Source organism: Crocuta crocuta, unplaced genomic scaffold, assembly GCF_008692635.1.
Source record: "Crocuta crocuta isolate KB4526 unplaced genomic scaffold, BGI_CrCroc_1.0 scaffold133, whole genome shotgun sequence".
Taxonomy (NCBI): Eukaryota; Metazoa; Chordata; class Mammalia; order Carnivora; family Hyaenidae; genus Crocuta; species Crocuta crocuta.
The window spans coordinates 28,806-52,225 of NW_027529438.1; the positions used below are offsets into that span (position 1 = coordinate 28,806).

Sequence of the window (23,420 nt, forward strand, 5' to 3'; positions counted from 1 at the left end):
CTCATGGTTCATGAGTTTGAACCCACATTGGGCTGCACACTGTCAGTGCAGAGCCTGCTTGGGATTCTCTCCCCCTCCCTCTTTCTCTGCTTCTCTCTCTCTCAAAAATAAAGAAACATTTTTTTTAATGGAGGATATACTGTCAACTTCACCAGATTATTGCAAGGATTGAATCAGGTCGATGACAAGAGGAGGTAAAGCCAGGATTGGTCTGTGGTTATTTTCCCATTCAGTCAGTTACCAAACATTTGTGGGGCATCTCCATGGCAGTGGTGGGTGGCAGGACCCATGTATTATGCTTGAGAGCCCAGCTGCTTGCATCAACCCGACCATACTGCCATGGGGGCATGCTCAAGGCTCTCCCCCTCTCCCCCATCTTCCCTCACTTTAAAAAAAAAATTCATTCAGTGATTTTATTTTATTTTTCAATTTTTTATTTAAGTTCTAGTTAGTTAACATACAAAATATCGGTGCCAGGAGAGAATTCAGTGACTGATCACTTACATACAACACCCAGTGCTCATCCCAACAAGTGCCCTCCTCAGTGCCCATCCCCCATCCAGCCCATCCCCCACCCACTTCCCTCTGTCAACCCTCAACTTTTTCTCCATCATTAATAGTTTCTTATGGTTTGTTTCCCCCTCTGTCTTTTTCCCCCTCCCATATGTTCATCTGTTTTGTTTCCTAAATTCCATATATGAGTGAAATCATGGTCTTTGTCTTTCTCTGATTGACTTATTTTAATTAGCATAATATACTCTGTCTTCATCCACATCGTTGCACATGGCAAGATTTCATTCTTTTTGATGACTGAGTGAACATACAACATTCTGTTGTGTGTATATATACACATATATACCACATCTTCTTCATCCATTCATCAATTGATGAACATTTGGACTCTCTCCATAATTTGGCCATTGTTGATAGTGCTGCTGTAAGCATCAGGGTGTATATACCCCTTCGAATCCATATTTTTGTATCCTTTGGGTAAATACGTCATAGTGCAATTGCTGGATCGTGGGGTAGTTTTATTTCTAAGTTTTTGAGGAACCTCCATGCTATTCTCCAGAGTGGCTGCACGAGTTTGCATTCCCACCAACAGCTCAAAAGCGTTCCTGTCTTCCCTCATTCTTGGCCCAACTTGATGTTCAAGTCATTCGGAAGTACCTCGGGTACCCTCTCTGCCCAGGCCACGCCTTGACACTGTCACTCATGCCCCTTCCTCCTCTGCCACTCATTCTTCAGCCGGGATTCCACACAGGGTGTTTTCAAATCCTGCATCGCCCCAGGCTAGTTCATTCACCTCCCAAACCTCAGTCCCACTTGAACAGTCCCATAGGACAGTGCTACTTCCCACCTCACTGGGTGGTTGTGAGGATTAATGAGTGGGTGCGTGCAAAGTGCTGGCAGCGATGCCTGCACAGAGCAAGCCCTCAGTCGGCATTGGCCATCATCACTGTCACCACCTGCTCCTGTCCCCAGCTGGCCTCCATGCTTCTCCTACCTCCCCTAAGATGATATGTCTTTGTCCCCAAATACCCCACACTGTATTCAAGTGATCTTCCCAAATAAGGTCGACATTCCCTGGAGGTCAGGGCCCTGCCTTCTGTCTTGGTGTCCCCTGCAGTGAGGACAGTGCCAGGCACAGGGCAGGTGCTCGAGAAATCATGGAACTAATTTAACACGAGCCATCGCTCTGAGGTGGCTTTTCTTTATTATTGATTTTGATTGTGGAGACATCCCCTTCAGTGGGGCTGGGATGTAGCCCTTCAAGGAAGGACTAAGCTGTGATGTTGGAAAGCTCTTACTCTGTTGTCATCATCCACATAGCCTCTTCCTTTGGCCCATAACACATACTTCCCCTGTGACTGACTTTTCAGCCCAGTCTTCCTGTTGAATAAGGCATCAGTTTCAGTGGTTGGGCATCGGTGTGCCTGTCCAGGGGCGGGGCCATTTCCAGCATCGGTGAGCGGGCAGATGGTTGTATGGTCCTGGCCTGGAAAATAGAGCATTCTTCCCAAGGTTGTGTGCTCAGGAGCCCCGAGAAGTGGTGCATGAGAGATAGGATCTGCTACCCTTTGGTCTTCATGTTGACATCTTTCAACCCACATGAGTGCACAGGGTCAGAATGTGGGCGCTGGCAACAGTAAGGCTTGGGAGGGACAGGAGGAGCCTTGTATAACTGACCTTGGTGTGAACCTTTATATTTTAAAAGAGCTACTTCTGCAAGTGGCCATTACCAGCTTCCTGTTTGGCTTTCCACCCCTGCCTCTGCTGTCGGGATTTACACATGCTGTCCGGAGGACCAGGAGCCCATGTGGCTCAGGAACGGTGTGAGCCAAGTCTCCACATCTGTGCAGCACTGTTGACCACAGGGGTCCGGCCCATGGGGTAAAGCTGATGTTAATGGAGCCTCCTATGCCTCCCAGAGAGACGCAGAGTCCAGGGGGTACCTGTGAAATTCCAAGTGTCCCGCAGACACCTGGAGGGCAGGGCCACCCCCACCACAGGGACACGGGCAACATGGGTCCCTCTGTGGAGCCGTCTCCTGCTTCCTGGTCCATTTCCTAGCCCCCTGGGCGCTCTGGATGCCCCAACTGCACCCCATCAGGAGGCGGCATGTATCCCTTCTGGGAGCCTCAGAACAGACCATCCTTCACACCATTCCTCCAAAATCTTAAATCCAATCAGCCCCTCTCAGGGGGGGTCCCACCAGGTTCCTTCGATCTCCTAGAGCCCTCTGCCCTTCCCCTGTGCACCCCACCCTGTTCCTCCTCCTTCCATCTCAGGCAATGGATGCCACCACTGCTTCTCCAATACTCTCCGTCCTCTGCCTCCTCTGCAGACCTTCACTCCTCCCCCATGTTTATGAAACACCACTGTGTGCCACAGTGTGGCGGGTCCTTGGTCTGTGGTAGTGACCAGAGTCTGCATGTCCTAGCCCACCTGAAGACATGGACGTTAAACCGTAAAAATGCTCATACATATGTGATTGCAAATGATGAAGTGTTCTATGAATCAGAAAAAGAACAGGGTTCTATGACATAACCCAGTTTAGTTCAGAGTTGGAGGCAGTGGGGAGATGTGTGCAGATCAGGGAAGGTCCCACAGGAGATACTACTTGCACTTAGAACTAAGGGTTATTCAGAGTCATCAATGTAAGTAATGGGGAAAAGTCCTTTCCAGGCAGCATGTGCCAAGGTCTTGGGGCAGGGAAGAGTCTGGTGTGTTTCAGGACTATAAGGGAAGCTGGTGGGGATGGAGCACTGAGAAGAAGCTGGGGAGAGAAAGACCAGATTAGGCAGGGTGAGTGGGGAGAGTGAGGGGCTTGGGATTTATTCTTCTTGTAACAGGAAGAGTTGTAAACTGGGGAGGCCACCAAGCCAGCCTCTGCCTCCTCTGCTCCTACATTTGGGTGGCTAAGTCACCAGAGGTCAGGTGAGATGAAATAGTCAAGAAGCACTTCCCAGAGGACTGTGGGGTGGAAACAACTTGGTCAGAGCGGGATGACGCTCGAGGAAGCCCGGAAATTGTAATGAGCATAAAAAAATCCAGTATTCCACACACTTGTCAGGTAACCTGCTCAGTGGCTCTGTAAGGGGGCACTATTTTTTTTTAATTTTTTAATGTTTTATTTATTTCTAGGAGAGAGAGAGAGAGACAGCGTGAGCAGGGGAGGGTCAGAGAGAGAGGGAGTCACAGACTGAAACAGGCTCCAGGCTCTGAGCTGGCAGTCAGCACAGAGCCCGACGCGGGGCTCGAACCCACGAACCGTGAGATCATGACCTGAGCGAAAGTCGGACGCTTAACCGACTAAGCCCCCCAGGCGCCCCAAGGGGGCACTATTTTAGAGCTCAGGCAGCCCAAGGACAGCCGGGGTGTAGCTCATGAGCGGCGTGCAGCTGAGCGACAGACCAGGACGCAGGCCCAGATCTTCTGATATCAAGTCCAGTGCTTTTTCTGCCCCGCCAACAGGGTCTGCAGAGGAGGGAGGTGCCCTTGGGAAGACGGTGAGGACCAAGGCGAGCACGGCGTGCAGATGGAAGTCGGTGCTCCTCCTGGTTCACACAGCTTTAATGGGCTCCCAAAGACAGGCAGAGTCCTAAAGCTCCTGATTTCAACTTCACATCTAAAGAGTGTGAGGTTCCAGAGGTTTCTGTTGTGAGTCAGCTCCCCTGCTGGCTCTCGGGCTAATGCCGAAATCTTCAGAGCAGAGATGATCCATCCAGGGGCAAAGCCAGTCCCCTGGCTCTTTGATGGAGGTGACCAACAGCTTGAGCAGCATTGGCTCAAAGCGTCCGCAGCCTGGACCCCACTATGGAGGAGGCCAACTTCTGTGCGACCGCCCCCAGAGCGCAGGACATGACAGCCAGCATGCACTCTCCGTAAATCAACTTTGTTTCTATGCAGGAGCATTGAATGCTCTGAAAAGGAAATTAGGAAAACAATGCCTTTTACAAATCGTATCAAAGAGAATAAAATACCGAGGAACAGGTGCCCTCTGGCATCCCCAACACCCCAGAACTTTCTCTGGCCTGAGCGCACTACTCACCTTCCTCTTTGCATTGAAGATATTTGTGTAGCACTTCCACTTCCAGGAGACAGGCCAAGGCCATCTTCGTGTCCCCTCCCCCCATATTGCCTTAGAGGTAGAGGGACTTCAAAAATTAGGTGTTAAGGGATTTAATCAATGAACAGGGAGAGCAGGTTGGGAGGCGCAGATCAATGCTGTAACTTTTTAGAACTGAAAACCCAACACGGTCATGTGGGAGGCAGGCACCCAGTTCAAGGGAAAGAGCGTGGGGTCTCTCCTGGGTTTAAATCCCAGCTCTGCCACTTCCCAGCTGGGAGGATACTCACAAGTTCCTTAACTTCTCCGTCTGAGTTGTTGCCTTGGGGCGTCAGGGCTGGTGACACCTCCTTCACAAGGAGGTTATGAAGACCGAGTGAGCTGAATCACAGAAAGTACCGAGCATGGTGCCTGGAGCATGGTAGGAGCTTGAGAACTCTGTCTCTGGAGAGCTGAGTGCTTAAATTTGGGTCATAGAGGCGGCTGCTCGGATGTGAATCCTGGCTCCATGGTTTACCAGCTGCCTGATGCCGGTGTGCCTACATCTCTGTGTCTCAGTTTCCTCCTTTGCAAAGTGGAGTGGTAACAATAGCCATCTGGTTAGAGGAGAGCAGGTGCGTGGAGCTGCCCCTGGTGATAGCCGAGGGGATCAGTCCACCTGGACCGAGTGCACAGGGCCGCGCGGGGGAGCACTTAGATGCCCCTGGATGTTTCAGGACCTCTCTGTCCCTCTAGCTCGGTAATACCTGTGTGAACTCCTCTGTGCTCACCAAAGTGTCCACACCCGCTTCCCAGCAGACAGGCGCCCCTTCTCTGTGAGAAGCAGGGACCTGTCTAATAAACCATTTTCATGGCCCTGTCACCAGGACACACGCTGAGGTGTCGGCAGCCTCATGTCATGTGCCCCCAGCTTAGCTGGTGCCGGGAGCTCCCCACATCTGCTGCCTGCTCAGCGTGCAGTGAAATGTGGCGTGTGAAGAACACAGCGGAAAGTTAATGAAAACAATAAACTCTGATGTTAAGAGTCTGTGCCGCTTGCCCACACCACTTCCGTCCTCAGCCTTGTCCTTTCTGTGGACCTGTCTGCATCCCTCCTCTGTTTAACTTTATGAACCTAATCCTTCCACCCCACCCCACCCCGGCTTGGGTATTATTTGGTGTGAGCTCGGATGTCCTTGAAGAAGAAGCCGGTGTGAGAAGGGGCACGGGCACATCCCTGTTCCCCACCTTCCTGCCTGCATCCTGCCCAGTGCTTGTGAGACATGACTGCTCCCAGCAGCCGACAGCACCTGGCAGAGTCTTGTCCCCCCTCCACGGTCCCCTGGGGCCCCCCTCAGCTGTGTGGAGAGCCAGTGCTTTGGGAGGGTGGGGGGGGGAAGGAATCAGGCTAGGGCACTCAGCTCAGTACTGCCCTCCAGCAGCCTTGGGTTCTGAGCCACAAGTGGGCACAGATACTGAGAATTCAGATTCATACCAGGTCAGCCACCCACTTGCTTTGTGACTTCGCCAAATAGTTTAACCTGAGCCTCAGTTCCCTATTTGTAAAAAAAAAAAAAAAAATAAGTCAAGGGGAGTGACATGTGCCTCCTTTGAGGCTGCTGTATGAAGTATTTAGTAGAATGCTTGGCACACAGTAGGTCCCCAGTAAATACCAGCTACTCTTGCGGGTAAGAGCAGTATTAATAATATCTGACTTTCCAGAGTCCTCTCTGTCTTCCTTGACTTCTACATCATCACATAGCTGTTTTGCTCAGTCTAGCTCCCCTGGTCTTATTCTTGCTGCAATAAGCAGACTTTTGACTTCATTTTCTGGTTTCCAGACTGTAGGCTCCATGAGACCACTCAGGCCAAGGAGCCTTCACCCCAGACCCTGCACTGATAACTCACCCCTGCCCTCCTGAGCCCACTTCTGAGTCTCTCCCTTGGCTTGGTGACCCAGGCCAAGGCCTATCAGACTCTTCCCTGGTCTATTGGCCTTTCTACCTAACTCCCCAGGTCCAGTCCCCCAAAGCAGCCTGAGCCTGGTGGGCCATTCTTTTGGGCTAGCTGATGCGATGGGCAGGAGTGGGAAGGGGCTCTCTCTCTTCCCCAGGCTGGGATCAGTGAGGTTCAGTCAGCTCTGGACTTGGTGCTCCCTGTACTCCTGCTCAGACACTTGTGCTCAGAAGCCCTGCTGTGGTTCATTCATTCATTCATTCATTCATTCATTCATTCATTCAGTTGATAATTATCTAGTTACTTCCTGTTCATAGTGCAGAAGATTTAGCAATCATGTCATTACTAGTATCTCTTTGACCTTAAGAAATTGTCCCCCTTAATGATTCCCAAACCAGAGAGGAAGAAATGGGATACAACTACTGTCTAGGCCAACAGATATGAAGAGTTCTGAGTTCTGGCCCCAGCCTCCATCAGCATTAGGTCCAGATGTCAGAGTGGGATGGCAGAGAGGGAGGCTGTCTCCTCCTCGGGGCTGCCTGGGACCCCCCGCCAGCCATCCTCAGCATTCACTATCTCCATCAGATGCACACGCCTTCATTAGATTCAGGCCCCAGAAAGCCGGTTGTGTCTCTATAAACAACAGCAAAGGCTGCAGATGTTCTGTGTAGATGTCAGTGAGACCACACAGCATGCAGGCTGTCAGTTCACCAAGACTGGGGAAGTGGGAAGACTCCCAACGCATCTTCCCCCAGGGATCCACTGGAAGACTCCAAACTAGGAATCTCACTTGAATGACATAAAAAGAAATAAGCAAACCACACTTCCTCCCAGTCAGTGGTAGAACAGGAGGGACAAAAGCAAAGAAGGGGGTTGGGTGCTCACAGGGTCAAAGGCCTATCACTGCACAGGAGCTGCAGGGTTCTAGATCATAGGAGCTCCCGGGAAGACCCGGCTTGGGGCTGGGAGCAGAGTGAAGGCAGGAGCCATATCTCCTTCCCCCCAAATGCACAGGTTGGAAGTGCAACAACCTGCAGGTCAGAACCACCTGTCAGGAGCTGCAGGTAGTGCGGGAGACTCAATCAAGAGGGTACAGGGACCCTAGAGAGAAGTGAGTGGGGACCCAAGACCAGCTTAAGTCCAGGGCAGCCACCCTGAGTTCCCAGGGTCTAAGGAGATCAAAGAAAAGCAGCTGTGTGGGGTCCTGTGTTCTAGGAGGAGCAGCTCATTTCTGGGGAGAATACCCATTGCATTTCTAACTTCAGAGATCAAACCTCTTCTCTCTGAGGCCCTGAAAATCCCACCAGCCAGCAGAGTGAGTGCCTCCATGTGACAATGTCACAGCACCATCCAGAAGCTCTGCCCCATAGCCCTGGAATAGCTCAGAGAGGCCAGGTGTTGTTGTTGGAGTGTGTGAGCTGCACACCCCAGCCGTGGCAGCCAACTGAAGCCTCTGCTTTCATTCCTAGAAGCCAGACAAATGATGGACAAGAGGAGGGGGAGAGTGGATAAGTGTTTTTTCCCTCTTATTTTGGAATTTCCCTACTACAGATAGAGTCTTAGTTAAAACGAAGAAAGACATTATTGGATGAATACACTGAAATGGTAAAAGTAGTTATCTATGATGGGGTGCCTGGGTGGCTCAGTTGGTTAGGCATCTGACTCTTGATTTCAACTCAGGTCATGATCTCAGGGTCACAGGATTGAGCCCCATGTCAGGCTCTGTGCTGGGCATGGAGCCTACTTGAGATTCTCTCTCTCTGCCCCTCCCCAGCTCATGAACACACAAACTCTCTCTCACTGTCTCTAAAAGAAAAAGGAAAGGGGCACCTGGGTGGCTTAGTTTGTCGGGCATCCAACTTCAGCTCGGTTGAAGATGATCTCACATCACAGTTTGTGGGTTGGAGCCCTGCATTGGACTATGGGCTGACAGCTCAGAGCCTGGAGCCTGCTTTGGATTCTGTGTCTCCCTCCCTTTCTGCCCCTCCCCTGCCCATGCTTTTTCTCTCTCAAGTAACTAAACATTTTTTAAAAATGTTTTAAAGAAAAAGGAAGGAAAAAGAGTAGTAATCTATGATCATGGGATTATGGGTATTTATTTTTGTTTTGCATATGTTCTCATTTAAAAAACAGTTAACTTGTATTTATTCTGTAATATAAAGTGATGAGTTACTTTACAGGATTGCAAATCATGAATGTGAAGCATTTTGAGGGGAAAGAGGAAGAGAAATAGAAACACAGTGTCATTTGAGCCAAGCTACGCAGGCCAAGGGGTGGCAGCCGTTGACCTGGGGAGGCAGCATTGGGTGAGGATTCACACTGCTCTGTGTGCAACTCTGGACACTGCAGACTGTCCTAGCACCACAGCACCATCTCAAGCCTGTGTCCTTGGAGCAGCCTCTGGAGAGGGAGGCAGAACCCTCATTCCACAGACAAGAGGGCGTGAAGAGTCTCTGAGTGCAGGTAGGCTGTGAGCTCCTGGAGGCTGCGCACAGACCCCCACCGTGCTTATCTCAGCAGGTGTAGTGCTCCCTAGGGACACAGTCTGCATACCTGCCCAACAGGTGTGAATGAAGACATTTGGTATTTAAGGGGTCCCTGGGCTGCACCCATCTGTGGGGAAGGGCGCTTCGCTCCAAGAAGCTCAGAATTGGAGTCGGAGGTGAGCCATCCTCAGACATGACCCAGAAAACTGGCCACTGGCCCAAGACTTCAGGCTTGTCAAATATGAACAGGCCAGCAGAGGCCTCTGAGAACCCAGATTGAACAGGGAGTCTGCCGGAGAAACTGACCCCCAAGTAGTGAAGGGTAAATGCACAATGAGAAGGTGTCTCCAATGCTAGAAAAACCCAATCCAAACAGAACATGAACGTGGCAGCAAGAGAAGGCTTTCACTTAAACATGGAGCCTCTCCCAATACGGATGTCTCTTTAAAAACATTGGAAATTGTCATTTCTGCTGTGGGGGAAGAAATGCCTCTTTGTGTGCCAAGAAAAAAGGATGTGGTCAGAAAGGAAGGGGTGGAAGAGGAGGTGGGCGGCTTCTCGGAGTCTGACATAAACAGTGCAGAATGAGGAAAAACCTAATTTTAAAACTTACTCTGTAATCATGGTGCAAACCATCTGAGAATCGGGACCCATGCCAGGGCCAGGGCTAGGACTGGTGTCTGAATGGGCTGAGAGGCTGCCTAGAGGCAGTGGGCATCCGGACACACCAGGTGACATAGGGCATTGGCTCTGAACTCCTGCTTCCCCCACCTTTCACCAAAGCCCTCTCCCCAGCCCTGAACCCTGCCCCCACCTGCTCCCTGAAAGGGGCTTCTCTTCGTCCTCTCCTCTCCCTTCACTCACTTGCCATGGGCTGTTACTTCAAGCTCCTCCTGTGGAAGGGCTTTGGGGAAACAAAGGTGCTGGGTGCTGCCTTTGCCAATCAGAAGTGATACGGAGCATCAAGGAAGCCCTCTGGGGTGTGGGCACATTGCTCTTCCCAGCATTAGATGGAGAAGTCTGAATCCTCAGAAAACAGGGCATTCTCTTTAATTTTCCACATTCCCCAGTGGTAACGCCATAGGTGTGAACAATGAAGACAGAGAAAGAAGGCAGGTTCCCCTTCCCACCATCAAAGTGCAGTAAAGTTACCAGCAGCCAGTTTCCTGTAAGAACAGGTTCAGCAAAGTGGATAGATCACAGGCTCAGAGCAGTGCCTGTGATATGATCAGGGCTGAAATCCAGCCCTGGAGCTGGAATAGCGTCTCAGAGGTCCCAAATTTAACACTTTGGTTGCTGAATTTCAGAGAGATCCAGGGCCCTGGGGAGGAACCTGGATGGCTATGGAGGAGGCACTTGGGCAGGGCAGAGGGTGTCTGTTTAGCAGTTGTTTAAAAGATGTTACAATATTTTAACAACTGGCATGGTGATGGCAGTGTCTGTAAGCTAATATCACCCATGACTATTATTATTTTTCAGAACCCTTGGACCACTAATTTGGTACCAGGGAGTCATTGTGAGGAAAGCATGTGATTTTGAATCAGATCCTGGAATTGCAACTCAGTTTCGTCCATCGCTAGCTGTGTGACCTTGAGCAAGTTCCCTATTGTGTAATGGAAAGTAGAATGATACCCACTTCATGAGACTGATGTAAGAAGTGGGTACAAAGCTATTTCTGAGAGTACTTTGTAAATGGTAAGATTGAACAGATGTGAGCAAAAGCACACAAATCAAAAGAAAATGCTGTATTAGCGCTGTCCGCGGTTCTGAAGCCATGGGGCTCCAGAGTTCCCACCTCCACCTGTCCCCAACATTTATAGGGTCCAAGGTAAGAACACAAACGAAGATTAACATACCATATTTCTAAATAGTAATTTTAATTCTAAATCAACTAACAGAAAGCTAAGTGTGGAAGTCAGACTAGCAGTGCTAAATCTTATCAATTCTGTCCTCTTACTTTGACAGATACACCTTTATAATAACCTAGAAAAGGAGGTTCAGATTTAGAATTCTCAGACTCCTCCAAGCTCTGTGCTAGGGTGTAGCACCATAAGAAGATAAGAAGAGCTGACCCCCAGCTATGGCTCCACTCTCCTTTCCACCCTGGATCTGTACCATATTGAGAGATATGGACCATCTTGGATATTCACGTGGATACCTAACACACATATATAAACTCCACACATGCTCCAAAAAAAACCATGCTTTGGCCCACATAGGTGGAGTAGACTACCCTTAAGAAGACAGACCAGGAAAAAGGCCTGCAATGACACTGGAGGCAAGTTTGGGGCCATATGGGCTGGGAATACTGAGATCCCAGATACCCAAAGTGTGGTCTAGAAGAAGGAGCACAGGCTCCAGGTGGACATGTCCTCTTAGCCCCAAAATGTGGAATGGCATAGCCATAAGATAGTAGAGTGGGTGTCTTCAAGTGTAGGGCCAGGTAGGAACTCCTCTCACCTGGGCTAAGGGACAGTATCGTCTTGGATCTCAAAGCCTTCCTGGGACCTTGAAACACCCTTGAAACCACCCATCAATCAGGGGACATCAGTGTCAGCAGTGCCCCTGAATATCTGTCCACTCTCTGCCCTCCAGAATGCTGCTGCTGGCTCCCCATCTCCTTGGTGACCACGGGGCTTCAGGAGCAAAGTAGGCCTCCTTCAGGGAGGTTGCTCTGCTCCTCGTGGGCAGTGGGATAACTGGCTGGGTCTGAGTAGAAACAGGACCTCAACCCAAGGACCACTTATTTGAATGAAATGCTTCACATGAGCTTGTTTAAAGAATATTTGCCTTTTTTTCTAAAAATGGGATGCAGAAAGCATGAAGGTTGCAATAATCGATGTTTTCATTATTAGCTCCATTGGCGAGTCCATTAGCTGTGAGCTTTGGGTCAATGATTGATTGTCTAAAATGAAAACTCTGTGTTTATCCCTGCAAGGAGAGGGTTGTAAGAGAATGAAGGGAATGAGATAATAACTAATGTGGATACCGTGTGTTATAGTTTGCAAAGTGTCTACTCACATACCATCACTCTGTGTGATCCTTGTTAACAGCTCTGAGATGTAAGGAGCCTGGAGTTATTTTTCTTCTGTAATTTTCCTTCCCATTTTACACATGAGGAGCCTGAGGCTGGCAGGAGTGGCTAGTCTAAGGCCAGCCAGCTGTTACTTTGGGACTGACACCCAAATCACTGAGGGCAAAGTTAGTGCTTTCTCCACTCACCACAGCAAAGACTTGAAAGAGAAAAAAATGAGATTGAGAACTCATTTAAGGTTAACATTAAGGAGCTTTCCCACAAGTATGATGAGAGAGAAAAAGCAAGATTTGGGGTCAGAAAGACCTGACTTCAAAGCCTGGCCTGCCCTCCCCATTGATAGGACTTTGCACAGCTCACTCTGAGCTTCTGTTCCTTGCCTGTGACCTGGTGACTGTCGAGTGTTTGCATATGGAAGAGTCAACGGATGTTAGTTTCCTTCTTTCCCAACCCTCTCTCTTCCTGTATCTCTCTTCCTTACTAATATCTAAACTTAAATCTCACTTGTGCCACGTGCCATACCACATACTTCACACTCATTATCTCATTTAATGCTCACACCAAGTACATCAAATAAGTCCTACTACCATGCCTAGCTTGTAGATGGAAACTGGCATAAAGAGGGCAAATGACTTGCCTACCTGACACAGCCAGTAGGCAGCAGCACTCAGTTTACAAGCTGAGGCAACCTGGCTCCAGAAATCCTGCTTTCAGTTCCTCTGCTCAGACAGCTCTCCACCTTTGTTACCCAACTTCTTGAAGGAATTGCCTGAATTCTCTTTTTTTCCCTCGTGCTCGTTCATTCCCTCCATAACCCCTAACAGAATGGCCTCCACCAGCATATTTTCACTGTTGTCTTGATAATTAATAAATGTAATGGTCTTTTTCTTAAACCCAGTCTCTTCAGTTCATGTGGCTTTTGACAACGGTGACTTTGCGAAATTCTCTTGACTTTGGAAGTTAATTGTCCCCCTTTGCTGGCCCTTCTGCTTCTTAGTTTCCACTTTGTCTTCTGGTCGTCTAAATGAGCCTCCTAAGGCATCTCTTTCATCTCCAATGACCCCCAAATCACCATCGGGTCGGGTGACCCTCTCCATGCAGACAGTTGCCAAATTTTCCACCTCTAGCCCTGACTTTATCTTAAGCTCTAGACTCAACTTTGCAACCTCTCAAAAGTATCACATCCCAATTGAAACTCAGTCTCCTCCTATCTTTCACTTCAGCCTGTTTCAATACTTACCTATTCAACAAATAATTTTGAATTCCTTTTTAATTTTTTTAATGTTTATGTATTTTTGAGAGACTGCATTTGAATGGGGGAGGGGTAGAGAGTGAGGGAGACACAGAATCTGAAGCAGGCTCCAGGCTCTGAGTTGTTGCACAGAGCCCGACATGGGACTTGAACCCACAAACTATGAGATCATGACCTGAGCCAAAGTTGGACACTTAACCAACTGAGCCACCTAGGCATCCCAATTTTGAACTCTTTCTGTCAGGCACTGTTCTAGGTACTGGAGATATGGCAGTGAATAAAACATAAGAAATACTTACCCTCTTTGAGGTTACATTTGAGGAGTCGGGTGAGGAGAGAAAGACCATAGCAAAATAAGTTATATAGTATATTAGAGAGTGGAGAAAAATAAGTCAGAGACATAGGATGAAGAACCCTGGGTCAGGAGTTTGCAATTTTAAATATGGTTGGCAGGGAAGGTGGCACTGAGAACACGATACTTGAGCCAGGGATGATGGAGGTAAGGGGGCAAGCCTTGCAGATCCTGAGGGAAGAATGTTTCAAATAAAATGAAGAGTAAGTGCAAAGGCCATGAGGTGGGAGTTTGTTTGACATAGTCAGTGAGCAGCACAGAGACACACAGAGATGGCTTAGGAGCCATGGAATCATTTTGGGCAGAGGAGTGACATAATTTCACATTTGTTTAACAAGATCGCTGTAACTTCCATGTTGCAAATAGACCAGAGGGGCAGAGCAGAAGTATTAGCAAGGAGACTAGTTAGGAGGCTAGTGCAGCAATCCAGGAGAGCCAGCTCTAGCTTGGATCAGGGTAGTGGTGATGAAGTTGATGCATGGACAGGATTTGAATTCTAGATAGATACTGATGACATCAATAGGATTTGCCAATAGTTAGTATGTGGAATGTGAGAGAGTGGTCAAAAGTGACTCCAAAATTGTTGGCAGGTGGGCAGGTGGGTATATGGACCTCAGGAGAGCAATCGAGGCTGGAGATAGAAATTTGGAAGTTGTCAGCATGTAGATGGTACTTACAGCCATGAGACTGGATTCACCAGGATAGAAAAGAGAAGAAGGCCAAAGACTGAGACCTGATAAACGGTTGAGGTAAAGGTAAAATGTTGAGAAATGAAACAGAACCAGCAAAGAATGGTGACGAAGAAATAGCAAGACACAAGGAGAAACAAGAGCCATGTGTGTGCTCCATGTGTTAGCCACCACGTTCTGGGCAAAGACACCAAGACAAACATGACTCCATCTTCACTGCCTAATGAAGAGTCAGAGCTTTGCACCCTGAATGCAACTGTGGGTGAGTCTAGGGATGGGTGTAGAATGTCAGCAATAGTGAGACCACACCTTGTTACTTCTGAGAATGATTTTACACACACACACACACACACACACAAACACACACCAGTCAACTGTGCTTGGCTCTTCTGAATGACTGAGTGATTGTTTTACTTTATCCCCTCTTTTTGTCTCTGATAGGCAATCAGTTTTGAAGCCACAGTGTATCTACCTTTGCAGTATCTCTTCTATGTGGCCCTTCCTCTCCATTCTCCTAGCTGCCAGCCTAGATGAAAGCCTCACTAAAGATCACCTAGAATGCTATAAAAGCTCCTAAACATCTTGGTTCTCTCCCTTTGGTTCTCTAATTCTCCTTCCTGGCACATCATCTCTTGCTCAAAAGTCCCATCATCCCTGGGATGAATCCCAGTGCTTAAGCCCATTATCAAAGGCACTTCCCAGACTGACACTGCCCTGACTGACCAGCCTTGTCTCTACTCTTCCCGGGTGGTCCCTCTGGTTTCTGGACATTCCATGTTCATGCTTAATGCCACATGTTTACCCATGATGGAACCTCCCTCCAGGGTGTGCCTTTCTTTGTTCCTCACTGCTCAAACTCCATTTCCTCTACAAATCCCTCCCCCTATAGCCTGCATGGATGTCCATGTCTCCAACTTCCTGTTTCACTCCAACTCTGTGTCATTCATTTTTATATGTAGGTATATGATGGCATGAATAGTCTCTAAATACATTTGCATTCACTAGTTCATTCATTTTATTTCTGTGTGGCTTGTCTGCCTCCCCTTCAAGGATAAATAACTTTCAGTGTTAAATGTGGTGCTATTCTAATAATGGAATACAAGAATGGTAGATGTTAGTTTTTTTTAATGTGAGGGAATATATAAAGTATAAAACTGTGATTTAAAAAATTTTTTTGATATAAAAAATTTTGATGCTTATGTATAAAAGATAAGCATGAAAAATGATTCAAATAAAATATTCCTTCAACAAAAATATATTAAGATCTACTGTATGCCAACAATGTGCTAAATACTAATGATTCAAAAATAAGTCACAATCCCAAGTCTCAAGGAAATCATAATCTAATGGATAAAGCAGACACATAGACAAATAATTATAACATGGGACCTGTAAAGAGCTGGATATATCCAGGAGGGCTTGGGAGAGAAGACTTTCTGGAGGAGGTGATGCATGTAATGATTCTCAAAAGATGAGTAGTTAGGTCCAGTGAGACTTTGGCAGGGGAAAGAGGGCTTCAGGCAGTGGGCATGGCATGAGCAAAAAGGAAGAGGTGGAAAAGAGCATGGTGTTTCCCAGCTGGGGAGGCCAGACCATGGAGAACCATATGTTAATGAATGTGAATCTTATCATGTGGATGATGCCATTGGTGCCCATATAGAGGAACCTTTGAAGGGTGTTAGGTGTAGAAAGGACAGAATAGTGTCTGTATGTTTGAACATCAGTGCAGCTAAAAGATGAATTTGAAAGGGATCAGTGTTGGATGCAGAGAGGCTCAGCTATGGACCATTACCAGTAGACCAGGTGGAAGATGCTAAGGGTGTGGATTAAATGATGGCAGTGAGAATTGGATGGAGGAAAGGAGATAAATTCAAGCATCACTTATGGAGCAAAATTCACAGGATGCAGTGATGCAGTAGTTGAGAGAGTCTAGGAGAGAGCATAGGAAGATGGCCCTTATTTCTGGCCTCAAAGACTGGGTGTGCAGTGGGTTACCCCCAGCAGCAGAGATGGGAGAAGGGGCCAAGTGTATGCTGGAGATGGTGAGTTCACTTTAGGTCATGTGGAATTTGAAGTGCTTCCAGCATTCATTCAAAGTAGCCCTCTAAAGTAGAGAGTGACTTCACGGTACTGTCACTTTTGAAACACATCAGGGACTTCTTTGAAAACCATTATCAAACCAGTTTATCAGCTATATAAACCAATCATGCATCATAACTCTTTTTGGGGAAAAAAAGCAGCTACCTTAGAATGCACATTAGTACCTATTTTTCATAAAAGAAATAAAACCAGGATTCTTTTGAAAAATAAACCTACTCCCTACTCCCTAGATTTAAGTCATAATGAATTTTGGCTACTTCCAAAATCAAACCCTCCCTGGGGCTGTGGGAGAGAACATGCCTCATACCCAAAGGATTTCAAAAAGAGCAGTGGCCAAAGTCACAGCAATGTGGATGGACTGGGTACAGTAGCCTCCCGAGGTCACCACACCCATTGGCTATACTTAGCCATGTCCCTTTGTTTTAATGTGATGATTAAGAAGCTTGTTTTCTCTATTCCACAGAATTCCTCTTCTCCCAAGACAAGCACAAGAGTGCAGCCTTATTATATTATCTCTGTTTGCAGAACATCTGGGACCAAACTAAGCTTTGTAAATTTCTCACTTGACTGACCTCTAGACCCTGGGCTTAAGTCTGCTCACATAGCTCCGGGCAGAAAGATAGGGGCAAAAAATATGAACTGAGAAGACTCTATAGACAAAGTATCTCAATCGACCAGCAAGATAGCCAGTCTTAAAAGGGACAGTGTTATAACAGAACCAAAAACCAAATCCCCCAACTGATCTGCCACAGTTGTCACAGTGGCAGATCAGAGTTTTCACTGATGAGTACAGTTTTCACTGTACTAAGTACAGTTTTCACTGATGAGAAGACTTGTCCTCTAGTCCCACAAAGACTAGAACAGACCCAAACAGGTCACATCACTGTGACCTAAACAGATCAGAGTTGAGGCAACACAGGAAGTAGATGCCTGATGACTTACTAATTATCTCCACACTTTGGCTGGAGGCAAGAAGCTGACTCCACTGTGGCCATTTCAGAAACCCAATAAGCCCATATTGGGCTTCACCTGACCTCTGACCCATATATGAAAATATCCTTCTCAAACAGCTCTTACTCTCTTTTGTGCAGTAAGAAATGGCAACAGCATTTTCAGGGAGCTACTCCTCGGCTCAGCTACACCCAGCACGTGCAGCAAAACGGGGTCTCTCTGACTTTCTACTTAAGGTCATTTCCCCTTCTTCATTTCTGACAATCATGATACACTGCAGTTACTCCCAGCAGTTACCAAGGGCATGTAGACAAGAGAAATGGTTCTTGCAGCTGTGGGCTCACTCTCATCCCAGGCAGCCACACTGGGAGTGCTGTGGGGGCCAGCCAGAGGCAGTAGTTACTGTCTCAATGTCCCTGTGTGACAGTAAAAGATGCTGAGACATTTCAGCGTCAACTTGACAATGCAACTCTCTCTTAAGCCATTTGTATAAAGCCCTGTAGGATCTTCTGTCACTTCCTAAAAGGAAGAACTTAGCTGATGAGTGGAGCATCTCATTTACTTCTTTAATTATTACGGTCTTCTGGGGCTCCTGTGGCTTAGTCGGTTGAGTGTCTGACTCTTGGTTTTGGGTCAGATCATGATCCCAGGCTGAGTGTGGAGCCTGCTTAAGATTCTCTTTCTAGGGGTGTCTAGGTGGTTGGTTCATTAAGTTGGTTAAGCATCCGACTTCGGCTCAGGTCATAATGTCACAGTTCATGAGTTTGAGCCCCATGTCGGGCTCTGTGCTGACAGCTCAGAGCCTGGAGCCTGCTTCAGATTCTGTGTCTCCCTCTCTCTCTGCCCCTTCCCCACTTGCATTCTGTCTCTCTCTCCCCATCTCTCTCTCAAATATAAACAAACATTAATTTTTAAAGACTCTCTCTCCCTCTGCCCTGTTCTCTCTCTAAAAAAAAAAAAAAAAAAAAGTTCTCCTCAATATTACTAAGAATCATTCCTACTCCCAGAGTGGATATATGGAGAATTCACAGCCAGGCTCTGCTGACTTAATTTCTGCTTCTGTTTGGATTCAATCCAGCTCCCTGTGGCTGCCTTGGGAGCTGCAAGCACACAGACAGCCAGAGTCCCCTCCACTCTGACTTTCTCCAGAACCATGTAAGGGGTACTTCCGGAGGTGGTATGGTATAGTGGTCAAAAGCATAAACTCTGGAGTCAAATAACTCCTAATTCCACCTCTTACATCTGTAGAACCCATGATATGGACTTTAACATCTTTAAACCTTTATTGTCTCGTGTGTAAAATGAAAATAGAAGTTCATTTATCTTGTGGGATATTTTGAGTATTAACTGAAATAACATAGTTAAAGTACTTAGCACAGTGGTTGGAATAGAGCAAGTCCTCAATAAGTATCAACTATGACAATGATGGTGGTAGTGATGAGGAGGACGAGGAGGAAGAGGAGGGGAGGAGGAGTAGGGGGAAGAGACATGGACTAAGGTCTGGGGCACCCAAGAGAAGTAGCAAAATGCCCAGAATGGTACGTTTGCTAAACTAAGCAATTAGAAGTGCCCAGGTTGCTCAGTCAGTTGAGCATCTGACTCTTGGGTTGAGCTCAGGTCATGACCCCTCACTCTCTCTCTCTTTCTCTCTCTCAAACATAAATAAACATGAAAATAATCTTTAAGAAAAATAAAATAAGCAATTAGACTTCAGTCTGGACCTAAAGTCAGTGGGAGAATAGTGCATTAGAGACTATGTGTGCCAGCCTACAGCATAATGTTCGGTTTGAGGTGGTTTCCAGAAGGTGACCATTATCTCCTGTGTATCAGTCTCTATGTCTGTTTTCCAAGTACTGGATTGGCCAGTGATTGGAATTTAAGCAAACTTCTTTGTTGAGTAGAAATTCTACGACTCTGATTTCCTGGGAAATTGGTGTAACCCTTAACTTGGCCTCCTTTTGCCCTCCTTTCCACTTGATGCTTCCTTTCAAGTACATCAAACTGTAACCACTTCCTCCCAACAAACAAACCTTACACACACACTCATACTTCCCAAGAAAGTGGTTCTTGCAATGGAGTGACTCTAAATAGCTGATTACAATTCCACCATCCCAAGTAGTTGATACCTCTTTGTGGGGCTCACAGATGCCTCTTTGAGCTTCCTGTTGCCAGTGCAACCAGCTATGATTTTATTTAACTTTTTGGTGTTTTTTTTTTATCTTTGTGTTGTTTCGATTTGTCCCTATCTAATCCCAAAGCAGCACAAGCATAGAACTTTCTGACCTGAATTCCCCTCTGAGCTTCCCATTTTGACCAAGTTGACTGTGTTAGTAAGTGTGGGCACCTCTCCAGCTTTTGAAAAATTCATACAGCCTCTTCTTTTCTTGTGCATCTCTCTGCTTTGCCAGGTCAAGCTGGGAACTACCTGACTTGAGGGAAGGGAGAGTAAAAGCCATCAGTGACTCAGATGGGGTGAGCTACCCTTGGTACGGGAACACCACAGAAACTGTGACCCTGGTTGGTCCCACCAACAAGATCTCCAGGTTCTCCGTCAGCATGAATGACAACTTCTACCCAAGTGTGACGTGGGCAGTGCCAGTGAGTGACAGCAATGTGCCTCTGCTCACAAGGATCAAGAGGGACCAAAGTTTCACTACCTGGCTGGTGGCCATGAACACCACCACGAAGGAGAAGATCATTCTGCAGACCATCAAGTGGAGGATGAGAGTGGACATTGAGGTGGACCCTCTTCAGCTCTTGGGGCAACGGGCCCGGCTAGTGGGCAGGACTCAGCAGGAGCAGCCCCGGATCCTGAGCCGGATGGAGCCCATCCCCCCCAATGCACTAGTGAAACCCAATGCCAACGATGCCCAGGTCCTCATGTGGAGACCCAAGCGAGGGCCACCTCTGGTTGTGATCCCTCCTAAGTAGAAGCAGACTGGACCTGACTGTGTGTGAAGCACATGACGCTGAGACACGCAGTGAGGTTGCCGGGGGGGGCAGGAGCCAAACTGAGTTTCTGAGCCAAAGCAGACCTCTCGGTTTGCCAGCCTTTGCAGCCACTTGTGAAGAGTAGGGCTGCTTCTTGGGTGGTAGAACCATAATCCTTAGGAAAATTCCCTTCCTTTTAGGAATAAAGAAATCACTGATTTGACAGACTTGCTGTGATTACCATGCAAGTAGCCATATTTTGGAGCTGACCAGGATGATTCTTTTATCTGAACTATTGACCATTGCTTTCCTGTGAGATGCAGGGGATGGAAACAAAATTAAACAGTGCCTGTGGCAAATGCTGCTTCCCAACCAATTAGAAGTGGGAGTGAAAACATCCACACCAGGTGTTTGTAAGACAGTCAGTCCCACTGTCTGACTGGAGGGTACTGGGGAAGGGGGTGGAATGAAAGGTGGTGAAGAGAATGGGGAGAGGGAGTAAAAAGTTGTTATTAAAAATTAATAGCTGTGAATTTATTAGTAGAACATCAGATCTTCAACATACTCAGTGGAATGAAAGGTACACTTTAAAAACTAGAGAGAGAGTGGTAAGTGCTCCATTCTGAAGGAGAGCCTCGTTGGAGCTGTCCAAGGTTCTGATGTGAACAGACAGATGGTGACTTTCAAAGTTTCCACTTCCTCCCAAAATCTGATTGTTCAGAGTATCTTTAATCACAATATTTGGATAGATAGTTCCTGTATTCTGCAGTAGCTATGATATTTGGGGCCTTTGCCATGTTTTTAGTGAAACCTTAATTGTGATTTTGTTTACAGCTGCCTATTCTGTTCCCCATTTCCAGCCCTAAATTTACAAAAAGATAATTGTTTATAAACCATGGAATCCATGTAGGATTTCAAGAACATTTTAACAAATAAGAATACTATTTTCATTCTTTTTGGTTTTTTTCCTTTTTTAGTTTCTGAATGACGTGAGCATACAGAATACACATATGTTTATACACGCACACATTCGAACATACACGTCAGGATGCAGCTAGCGTAACTAACACTTTTGCCAGCAGTGCCTACATATGTACTTGTAGCCCAGTACGTACACTTTATATCTATATGTGTTTATTTTAGCTCGATTTCACAGAAGCTCAACTTTAACTGCATGAGCATTTGTGAGAAAGTGCTTCATAATGCTTAACTTCAGAGCTCTTTAATGAAAATCTGAGCTGCGCACATTAAGCAAGACTGTGTGGCTGAGAACCAACCATCAAGGCTGAGAGACCATATTTCCTTTAGCTAGGCCAATCTCAAACATTTTAAAGAGTTTCCAGTCTTTACAGTAAAAATTTTTCCAGCTCTCCTAGCTTCTATCACCCAAATCCCCCAAGCAAAATAATTATAAAACTGTCACAATATCATTGTGGATTTTATGGATGAATACTGGCAGCCTAATTTCAGAGGTGAAAGAGTTGAGGTTCACAGTAATAATTGCAGTCCTATGGTTGGCTCCAATGACTTCTACCAGAGTCTAAGGATGGAGAAGGAAAAGCAAGTGGACTTTTTAAAAATTAATTTTATTAAAAATGCATTGAAGTCTAATTTCTTTCAGGCTCTAGTCCCAGGGGATGGTGCTTATTTACAAGAGAGGGTTAATAGATCCACTTGAAACCGTGTAGTGTTAACCTCACACCCCAACCACCAGCTACTGTCTTATAGATTAGTTATTGATGGCAAGTTGAGTTATTTATAACAGCACATTAATGACACATCAGTGACTCACAGAAGACCTGGAGACATTCCATTTAAAAATAATTCAGCTGTTACATCTGTCCTTCCCATGCTTCCTTGTTTTTTATGGGAGCTCCAAAGAGCATATTTATGGCTGAAATAAAGCTGCTTATTTTACACTCTGATATTTGAAACAACTTCTCCCTTTGATTGAATTAGATGCCACCTTTATGGGACGCTAGGAAACTGATCCTTGAATCTAACCCACGTGGTCATCTCCTAAGAAAATCTGATATTTAAAAAATGAAAATTGTAACAAACAGCTGGTAAATATGATCATTTAATTACAAAATCCTCTACAAGATTTCTGTTTTTAAATACCCCTTGCCCAGCCATTGAAACAAGATCACTTCTACAGTTACGTTTACATATAATGTAACTTTTTCAAGGGCATAGCTGTATAAAGCCAACGGTCATACTTGGCTAGACTTGTTCCTGCTGAAAATTCATACACTTTTCAGAGTTTGGAAAGAAATGACCCAGCCAGTTTTTTGGAAATTTATGTAATACTAAAATGAGAAAAATAGAGGGGAAAGTGCTTATAAAAGTTAAAAGCCCTTGGGCAAATATACATTATGATTATTGTTGGTGATACTACTGTGAGCTCTGCAGTTGGGCCTCTCGGTTCTGGAATGAGCCTGGCAGAATGCTCCATTGCCCTGCAGCCGATTATTTTAAAGTTATAGTGGTTTTACAAGGAAACAATCCCTTTCTTTCTCTGATCCTTAGGTCATTACCTTTCAGCTTAGTCAGGATATTGCCAAATGAAAGGCTCTCCAACGAGAGAAAATTCACCTTGAAATCTCTACCGGAGTCACTCCGTTCTCCCACCCAGCTTTTCTTCCCCTGAGAGGCCTTGGGTCTGATACCAGATGCCATCAGTTTAGAGGGGTTCATTCAGTGCCTTGATCAGGTTTTAGTTGGGAGGTCTCAGGACTACACTTGGATTCCGAACATGCACATATGCAATGGTTTCTGGTGACACCAGAGTTTTTAATTCCCGTGTGGAAAAGAGCATTTTGTCAGGTCATAGATCTTAAATGTAATCACCTTTGAGATCTTTTCTTCCATGATCTCAAGGAAACTGAGAGTTAAATTATCTCATCTATTCAGGGTCACAGACCTAATTAGCAACAGAGCCAAGAGAACAGCCTGGGTCTCCCAAATCTCTAGCACAACATGGTCACACTTACCTGAGACCCACAGTCCTCTCCTTGTTTCCATTCCTGAACCATTCATAGCACGAGAGACCATTAAATTCATCCTTTAAAAAATAGGGTGAAATCTTTGTTATAATTATGTCAAAAAATGAATGTT

The 23,420-nt window shown here is 46.4% G+C and overlaps 1 protein-coding gene across 1 annotated transcript; it reads left to right on the forward strand.

The window, feature by feature from the left end:
• Positions 1–19,854: 19,854 nt before the first annotated feature.
• FAM78B (family with sequence similarity 78 member B) lies at positions 19,855–20,522 on the forward strand. The gene has a single exon (XM_077759966.1). It carries the CDS (start codon positions 19,929–19,931, stop codon positions 20,301–20,303), a length of 375 nt encoding a protein of 124 aa, XP_077616092.1. The 5' UTR covers positions 19,855–19,928; the 3' UTR covers positions 20,304–20,522.
• The last annotated feature ends 2,898 nt before the right edge of the window (positions 20,523–23,420 follow it).

Bases quoted from the DNA above. Each gene is read 5' to 3' on its own strand.
- FAM78B (XM_077759966.1), top strand. From the start codon at position 19,929: ATGAATGACAACTTCTACCCAAGTGTGACGTGGGCAGTGCCAGTGAGT.